General features: G+C 41.7%; 1 protein-coding gene across 1 annotated transcript in view; it reads right to left on the reverse strand.

Annotated features, from left to right (window-relative positions):
* CADPS (Ca++-dependent secretion activator) overlaps nucleotides 1-9,975 on the reverse strand; it is a gene marked incomplete at its 5' end in the record, with an annotated part of 138,621 nt that overhangs the window by 38,728 nt on the left and 89,918 nt on the right. Inside the window, 2 exons of the mRNA XM_010081827.1 lie at nucleotides 863-1,018; nucleotides 4,152-4,298. Coding sequence (XP_010080129.1) covers nucleotides 863-1,018; nucleotides 4,152-4,298 — 303 coding nt within the window. The remainder of the gene's footprint in view (nucleotides 1-862; nucleotides 1,019-4,151; nucleotides 4,299-9,975) is intronic.

The raw sequence follows: 9,975 nt of genomic DNA on the forward strand, positions 1-9,975 counted from the left end.
CTGGGAGGAACGCACGAACAATAAATGCCACGCTCGCACTTGCAGAGGGGCCAGGCAATTGTGGTACAGAACAGCCACATCACACTTTGCAGCTAATATTAGCATCTACCAGCTGTATTTGGCACCCATTTTTCCTTTGATTCAACTCTTTGTCTATGAATTTCTGCACAATGGAATGCAAAGTTAATTTCTTTCTCCTGCCTCAACAGCTCTGAAGCCAAATAGACATAGATTACTGTGGAAAGGTTGGAAATTTAACCTTAACTTTTTTACTTTTTTTTTTTTTTTTTCCAAAATGACAGCTGCCTGTATGTTTAAAAGTTTTTTAAGGAAACCTTCTGTTTTGGAAGATCTGCAGGTGAGTATCCTATAACTTGGCTGATGACACAACAGCTTTTCTCAATTGACAGCAGATGTGAAGCCTGTGTGCCAAGCTACAGAATATCCCCTTGCTGGGATCACTTTTTTGCTGTTTTTTTCATGTTTCTGTGTTCTTTAGGTGGGTGCTGGGATCTTAGCTATGCCTTCAGCACTCAACCCCACCAACACCAAACTGTACTTACAAAGACTTGACTTCACATGTGGCACCAAAAATAAGTAACATCCCATAAAGCTTGAAAGAATGAGTGATTTGTTGCCTTATTGGGAATATGCACTCTCCAGAGTCTCAACAGAGAATTGCTTGCTTGGGAAAGTCCACAATTCACAGCAGTGGGGTGTCTTTCCACCATGCCTGTGCTGGGCAGAGGTGAGCTGGGGTCACTAACAAATGGTGGTTGAAGTGAAGCTTCTTTGATAATAAGACAGAACAAACTATTGCACCCTGCGAGCTCCCATGACTAGCTCCCTCCCGGGCACGTACCTTTTCACACAGGACTCAATCATGTCACTCGCCATAAGCTTCAGGCGTTGCTCTAAGTGCTTTCCAAACTCCTCCTCAGGCCAGTGCAAATCCCGAATGAAGGTCTGTAGGGCATCAAGTTTCCAGAACAGATCTTCCGAGGTGCCTGATCCATTGCTGGCAGGGCAAAATGAGAACAAGAGTCATAAGTGGCATCAGGCTCTTGGTAACCTGATGTGGAGACCATTCCTGCAACGAGTGCGGGGCAGACAGTAGTTTCATACACAGGACAACGCTGGCAATCTCCACCATCAGGATTTTGAGTTTTACCATACAGTTGCCTAATCTACCTTGCTGTCATAACCCACAAAACTTTCCAGACCAGGTGAGTAAGACAACATTATGAGTTACACATACTAACAGGAAGAATGTGCGTATGGTAAAAATCAGCCTTAGTTAATAACCACATCAATGTATGTGATTATTAAGAATTAAGGCCAGAATTTGTGGTAGAAAATCCTCAATCAATAATAACTGCCATACTAGACTGTACGCAGTTATTAAGATTTAGGGTCTCATGCAATTCTCCCCCCTCTGAATTATACCTTGAGTTTGGCCTGTCCCCCCCAGGGAGGCCCCCGTTTCCAGGTAAGGGACAGTGCTAACAAGTGGTGGGCGAGGACACGCTTTATCTCTTGAACAGCTGAAAAAAAATCGGGGTCAGTCAATTGAGCTAAGGGCACTAGACATCTCATATCCAGGAGTTCTGGCAGGATTGACCACTGCACCTTTTCACAGATCTGCCTCTTGCAAAGGCATCTATAGGACAACAAATTTCCATTTTTAAAAAATTTATTTTGCAACATCTTTGGTCTGTCATAAAACTCTGAATTTCTCTCCCAAGCGTATATTCTTGTACCCACACCCCTGCCCAGATGGAAGCCTTCGGTCCTGCAGTGTGTAGCTACACCGGCTCTCTTCACAGTATAATTATATCTCAAACCTCCACTTACAGAATAAAAATACAGGACTGGATTGAGCTCTGTTTGTGCAGAGAAATTTATGCATCCATAAACCTTTTCTCACCCTCTCTCCTTCTCCCTCACTTTTTTTTTATTTTTTTCAGAACAATTACCAAGAGAGCTTCAAGAGTTTCAACCCCCTCCTCGCATACCACTAATGCTAACACGGTAATTTGTAAGATACTGAACACACCATGCATTACCACTTGTGCTGACATCATCTATAGAAACAGATTGAGGGAGGGTGTTTCTATTGTGACAGATGCCAGCTGCATTGAGTTAATGCTAGAGGAGACCGCAGCTAATGCAGACACGGCTACTGCGAGGTGAGAACCAGAGTCCCAACATGCTAAAGGGGTCCTGCGGGGTCCTGCGCTAACAGAGTTAACGAGAGAAAGAATGAATCATCTCCATTGCAGGAGAAACGTGTCTGACACTAAGTGACAGGTAACATGTCCTTGATGGAGGGGAAGGGTGAGTAAGAGGAAACCAGGGAGATGAAAAGATAAAGAATCAGGCATTTCCTTTAACCAGGGGAGCAGTTTGTACAACAGTCTCAAGTGTTCATCTAGGCAGTTTTCAGTTTCTCCTGGTTCAAACCTGTGCTTGGGTATAAATAAGCTTTAACGGCCAACACCCAGTTTTGGAACTGCACGAATTTATGTTTTAAATAAGTAAATACGTACAAATACAATAATTGGTATTTCCTACAGCAACATTATGACATCCATTTGGTTTCAAAATTTTAAATGTATCATTCTTGGTCTTTTTCTCACTTTTGATTAGGGCTCCATGCAAGTAAACAATACTGTATATTCATTTCCAAGATGCACTGTTAAATATTTTGCTTGTGAGCACCACAATTACTCTAATCACGCAGGAAGCTTGCAATATACCATTGATGCTCAAGCATTTTCAGAGGGATTATCCAATTTTCTGCCATGACATGATTCTTATCTTTTCAAGGGCAATACCACAAAGCATGCACAGAGAAAGATTAAAACTTTCAAGTACTCTTTACAGACAACTGCCTAAGCTAGCCTTTAATATAACTATCTTAGCATGAATATGAGTTGTATAGCTTTGAAGCATAAATGACCGTGTCAATATTTTTAAAGTTTTAAAAATCTATTAAAAAATCAAACATCAGTGGTTGCTTTACTTTGGTTCGTTACTGCACTGCCATACAGCCTGCGCGAGGCTAACAGCAGAGGCGTTTTGGTGGACTCCAGGTGTAGATGTAATCGAGGGTGTTTCAGTAACAGTGAAAGGGGCAGGTTTGGAGGGTTTCTTCAGTTCTGTCTTTTAAGTGAGAAGGTAGGGATGAAGCAACACATCCATGCAGTGCTGGCTGAGACCACCCCGTGCCACCCCTAAATAACCCTCCAGGAATTTAGAAGGAGAACTGTCAAGTTCCCATGCTAGGACATCATGGGAGATGAGCTACCTCAAATGGCCACATTTGGGTTGAGCCCACTGTGGACCATCCTCCACACTGCTTGGTGGCTGGGACTTTTAAGGGAAATCTGCTATCAGAAGAGAACTTGCCTAATCTGTGCTCAGGATTTGTGGTATGTCCCCCTGAGGTCCACTCATGCACCCTGGACAGGGAGCTGGGAGCACAGAGCACAAAGCTCCTACAGATTGACTGCTTTGACACCGTGCCTGATTTTCCAGGCTGCAATCTAAAGTTTAGGTTGAAAATATATTTCTTTAGTTGGTCACAGCATTATTCAGGCCTTAATGATGACTATGGAGCTTTAATTGCTCTCTGGGACCTCCCCCAGTCTGAATAAAAACTTTTGTAGGGTGCCCCTCTTTGTTAAACTGTTTCATGAAAACCAAGACAAAAATTATTATTTGGGAAATGTGGAGCTTGCATTAAATAAAATTCACTTTTAGATCTACATCTGGTCCACAGAAATCAGTTCACCGGCATTGAAATTGGTTCGTCTTCTCTTTTGGACAAAACTCTTTGCTGAGACACAGAATGTCACATTAAAAGTTCTGTGGTTCGTATCGTTCAGACCATGTCCCATCATTGACAGCTATTTTGTAAAGCAAGATACTTGCTCAAACTCTCAGTGGCAGTACGACAAATTTTCAAGATTTATACAAAAAACCCTCGAAATACACATGCCAGAAATTCATGAGTGTCTCATTCAGAAAACGTCTAATTAACTGTATCACTCTTTAAAGTTTTATATAATGCACAGAAACAAACAATACATATCCATGCCAAGATTACTTTAAATTTAAATGAGATCTAATTTGAACTGAATACACACTCAGAATCATAAATAGCAGCCATCCATGACGGTGCAGAAAAGCTAGGCATTTGTGGGATGCCTAGCGGGATGTTAACTGGTAGATTTGGTACTTTAGGGAGATTCACATTTGGTAGATTCACATTGGGCAGATTACTTGTTAAACTCCTGTGGAAGAAACAGACAGAAAGAAAAAATACCATAACAGTGACAATGCAGATGTAGCAGAAGCACGTGACACTCATAAACAAATCTGCAAAGTTCACAGCACGACGACAGTTAAAAAACTAAAGCAAAACATTTCAGAGAGAAGCATGAGTATGGAAGCTTAAGTGTACTGCGCTTGCAGTCTGCAATAAAAAGCAAGTTACTTAAAAAGAAAAAAAGAATGAAAAGAAGAAGAATCATAAAGTAGCAAATTAACAGAGTACTCAAACACCCACAGAAAATAACTCCACCTTCAAGTCCTGATACCCTTTCAGAGTGCAGAGAGCAGCCTTTCCTCAGAAAAATCTCTCTCGTAAGGAAGCAAGCTTCAGTTCTTACATACTCAGTTGGGCTGGATGAAAGAGCTAAACTAAGAGATCCACTAGAGAATTGGGACTCAAAAAATAAACAGAGAGTTTGAAATTCCAGCCCTGCAGAAGTCTGTAAGAGTTTATCTTGCCATCAAATTCAACGGAGTTGGGATTTTACTCTAAAACCTGTTTATCTTATATTCTACAAATAACAAAGACGGGCTAATCTGGAGCAATGAATGGTGAACCCCAAGGTTCTTCCTCAGTGAAGACTCATGCCCTGATCCTCCCTTGCACTCCTGGGCATGGAGAAAATGGGGCCGAGCTCTACATGTGGGCTCTCTGAATGAACTGCACTTAATAAATGCAGGACTGGTATGGTGAATGTTTCTTGGCTGGAAATGGGCCATGGGGTTAATTTATGAAGTATCATGACTTCAATAAATAATTTCAGATATGCAACTCTTGTGCACATAGAGATCTTTTTAAAGTGGGCTAGTGTATTAGTTCAATGCGATGGACTCTCCTGAAACAATGTGCGGTGTAACATGATCACCGGATCGTTATTTGGGCTCAGTGAAAATGGAATCAGGACTGCAGGATTCCAGCTCCCCCTGCACTGCTGAAGCTCCCGAAAGCTTTTCTATTGCTGTGCACAGACACAGCTTCAGCGTTCAGCCTTTCCTGCTCTCAGCGACCGCTCCAGGAAGTGCCACATCAGCTCCTCTCTCCCATTCCCCTGGATCAAACGAGTTACTGCACAGGCAGCGTTATCTGGACTCTTGGAAAACTATCCAATTATACACTATGGTTTTCAACGCACATTAAAAACTAAGCAACTTCCTTCGGTCATATTTTGAACTCTATTTCTTACTGCAAGTTTTACATAGCAAAACCCAAAGCAATGGAATTGAGCTGGCTATACTGAATAAATGCTTCCTAATGCAACAGAAGATTTGAACCACATCTCTGCAAGAGCTCAGCTTGTCACTGCTGGCAAGTCTTAGGGAATAGACTTTATCCTCATTCTGCCTTTGTGAATAAAATCCCTTGTTGTGGAGGAAAACCACACTCTAAAGTCTTTCTAGTGGAAAGAAAAAGTATGTTCTTGCTTTCTTTTGTTTCTATAATTCTTAGTAGATTTGACTTTATGCTCTCTGCTTGTTCTCTTTATTAGGCAGTAAACAGATCTGAGAATTTACTAACGTAACAAAGCTGTCCATTGTTTCCATTCATACTGTATCTGCTATTAAGATGATATGATTATTGAATGAGACACAGACTCCATAGTGATTGAGAGAGTGTTAGATCTTCAGAAATGGCAGTGCATGTGGTTAGATACTGATATGGAATAAATAAAGAAATAGCAAGAGGTGGACAACATATAAATGTATAAGGAAAAGCAACTTAAATAACTTAGCCAGATGGTAAATACATAAATCAGAGGACCTTTGGTTTTAATATTAAAATTCAAGAAGTGACAGTGTTATATTAATAAAAACACTGTATTAATAAAATATGACTTCTAGAGTAAACAGTATACTATATTCACACGGAAACATATTTCTTTTATACAACACATTATTTTGCTGATGCAAGGATATGTTGCAAGAATAAGTTAGGACTCTTAAAACAAAACAAAACAGCAAAATAATGGAGTATATTACATTAACATACAGTAACTAATTTTAAAAATATTCTCCTGAATTGACATGCACAGTTTTGCAGGTTCAACCGATCTAATTATCTGACTAACAGTTGCAGTGAGACCTGTAAAAAATGATTAATATTACCAACAAATGTTCCAGCCTGCAGTTGCTCAGACCATAAAACTACAGGCCCAAGATGAGAAACTGTTTCTAGAAGCCAGCCATGCCTATTTAATATAGACAGCTAAATATAACCTCAGCCATCAGGCAGGGAATGTGGGCATTTACATCAACAAGATGAGGGCTGTCTGATTTAAGACGACTCAGCTTAAGGACTGGATCTTGATAGGTTTGATAAAAGACGCACGCTCTGGAGCTGTACTGCTTGTTTTCTTGGCGTCTTCTGATCCGCCCCAGTTTGTGTCTGGTAGCTGTGTAAATGGCTTTCACCTGTACTGTCTGCTGGGAAATTCTCAGTGCAAACAGACTGGCAATGTACCCCTGGACAACATCCCAGTGCTCACACGGTACTGTAGCACCAATCAGGGAAAACAAGTCCAATTTCACAGGGGCTGCTCCTGTAGAGCTGCTCTAGTACTTGGAAGGAGGGCAGAAAAACCACAGGATTTTTGCCGAGTTGTCTCCTGGCTTCAGAACAGAGCTAAACGAGAGCCTTGTCCATACTGAAATACTCAGTTCCTATGGGATGCCTGAAATGATTTAGTGATGGAAGATGCAAACACCTGTCTCTTCCATCACTATACTGCCTCGGCTGAGCAAATGCTCAAGAGCAAATCTTTTCACAAAAGCCTTGATGGGAAGCAAAGAGGTTGATAGTGAAGTAGGCAGCAAAATCTGTATTCTTCCTCTGACTGACACCCAGAATAGTAACAAAAATACTCATTTACACTATAGCAGTGCTTCTTTTAAGGGGAAACATTTTTCACTAGCATTTTGCAGTAGTACAACCTTATAAAATGATTCGTATAATCATATTGTTCACCTTCTTACATTTATATTAATGAAACATTTATAAATAGTTTGCAAAGGGTTAGTAAGCAATTACTAGATGCTAAAGCCAGGACTACAGTACAGTAGAGACAGCCGTAGGTCAGTGAGTAACGTCCTAGTCAAGAGATTGAAATTGGTTGTCATTGCATCGGCTTTAGCATTTGCTCAAAAAGGTCTTTTCAACACAGACACACACAGAGAGACGCACACACACACGTACGTGTCTGCTGGCTGCGAGATAAATCAGCCTTCTCTGAGAAGCTAGCACAAAAAAAAACCCCATTGCAAACCTTACTTTTCCAAGACCTCTCAACTCACCAGAGAACAGACCTACTCTGTATCCTCCGTGTTTGGATGACTGTGCGAAGGACAAGCGTTCCACATTTCTCTGCGGGGATTCATACAAGCACACCAGCTGCTCTAGCTATAGGGCATGGACCCCCTGCAAATTCATCAGCTCTGCAGAGGCAGATTACATAGCTCTCACGAGCACATTACGTCGGTGCTTGTTTCCCCCCATGTTTTCAATACTTAACAGTATCTCTCACTGTTTGTGATTTCTATACCTAACTCCTCGTAGCATAAGGTGCAGAGTATTCGGCAATGAAAATAGAAGAAATAGATGCTTGCAGACTGCCATCTGGTCAGGTTATGGAGGGCTACATATTTCAGCCTTGACTGCAAGCACAAGCATAGAGAAACCCTTTTAAAAGACTCTGTGTTGGGGAATAATTTCTTGGTTAACAGGAGATAATGAGATTTCCTTCTCACAGTTCACTGTAAAGATCCAAAGCAGGAGAGCAGTAAGCTCGGTGGAACGGACAGCCACGATGATCTACCTTTTCTGGCCAACTTGAAGGCCTTTCTTCAAAGCAGAGGAGAGCCATGGAAAAACATACTGCAGTATTCCCAATTCCCAAAAAGCTCTGCTGGGGAGGCGGCAATGGAAGACCGTGACTTGGATGGGAATTGGCTGGTCCACAGTGTTTGAGAATCAATGGCCAAAAATTCAACTGTGCTGCAGTATGGACATGCGAGGAGGGAAGGAGGTAGATACAGAAGGGTAAGTCCTTGACCTGAGTTTTTCTACAAATTCACTGTCAATCAGACAAAGAGGAGCAGGCGATCTGTCCAGGACAGATGAAGATGTCTTAACATTTAGTTCTGAACAGCGCATCTGAACTGTCATAAGGTCCTAGCGATGACACCCCCTGTCCCCTTACCTTAGTTCTGAACAGCGCATCCAAACTGTCATAAGATCCTAGCGATGACACCCCCTGTCCCCTTACACTGCACGTGCCACCCTCTGTGCATTTGCTGGTAGCCTCCTTCGCTGGATCACATCGTGTTAAGCCAGCATTTGCAACTCGCACTTTTGTGTGTGAGACACAAGAACAAAATACCAGCTAGTGAAAAAAAAATCCGGAGTGAATCTTTTCACCAGATGGACACGAGCTTCTTGTGAAAAGCACCCACTTTCCTGCTGGAAGAAATCTTTTAAATACCCAAGTCTGTAAGACAGATAGTCCATCCTGGGCTTGCACTTGAAACTGCAACGCTCAAAGCACTGTAGCTAAAACTCCAGAAGGGAATAACCATTACAAGAGAACTAAGAAAAGACCTTTTGTAACTATCAAAGATAACTTGAAAATGATAGATAACAGAATACCCAGGGACAAAGAATTTTGACAGGCAAGTACCACTGCCAAGTACTTATGGACATCTGTAGTTAAGCCACTAAAGTCATTATAAGCCAAAATGTCAGCTTCCAACAAAAGAAAAAAGCAGAACAAAGTGCTTATTGACTGCTTGACTGAGGCGGACAGGTACACAGAGTGAACTGCCTCTGTTTCATAACAGACAAGGAAATACAAACACATTCTAAAGCAGAGCTCTGAAACTGAAGTCAATGCTAACTTCAAAGTGCAATTCTGCTTGAAAGAGTGGCTGTAAAAATGGCATTCTCCTACTCGAAAGATCTATTTCTTGTATGTTTTCTGGGTCACATCTGCTTATTTGAAACAAGATTTTTTAAGATTTTTAATCCTGTTAGCCTGCAGACCAAAGACAGCAAATGGAAAGTGAGAGAGACTCCTGAACGCCAGCCACTTAACCCCACTCAAAGCAGAGGGGATGATCAGGTGTCAAGAAAAGCCCCGAGATTTGGCAGGCAAAATCCTTACGGATGCTGTGGATGCACAAGAAAGAAAGGAAAAAACCTGGGTACTCAGACTCCAGGTTGCATATGGGAGGCTGGCTGCTGAACAAAATCTCTTCTCCTTGTAAACGGAACATATTTGGTGTGAAAAGCCCTGAAAGACCAGGCGTTCTTTTATACAGCAACCTCTGAGAGTGCAGCGCCACTTAACTTTGCCTAGAGAATCACAAAAAAAGCAGGGACAACAGCCTCTCCAGAGGTCACCTGGTCCCAGTCCCCTGTCTGAGGCACCACCAGACTCATGCTGTTTGCAAAGAGTTGAGATCCTTCTCTTTTAATACCTTCACTAGAAGGAAAAGTCAGTTCTTTCCCTTCATAGAATCTGACTTGCAGACTCATTCTGTTTGCAAAGAGTTGATCCTTCTCTTTTAATACCTTCACTAGAAGGAAAAGTCAGTTCTTTCCCTTCATAGAATCTGACTTGGCTTTTTAGAGCAAGCATGACAGGG

The sequence above is a fragment of the Pterocles gutturalis genome, unplaced genomic scaffold, assembly GCF_000699245.1.
Source record: "Pterocles gutturalis isolate BGI_N339 unplaced genomic scaffold, ASM69924v1 scaffold79, whole genome shotgun sequence".
Lineage (NCBI taxonomy): Eukaryota > Metazoa > Chordata > Aves > Pterocliformes > Pteroclidae > Pterocles > Pterocles gutturalis.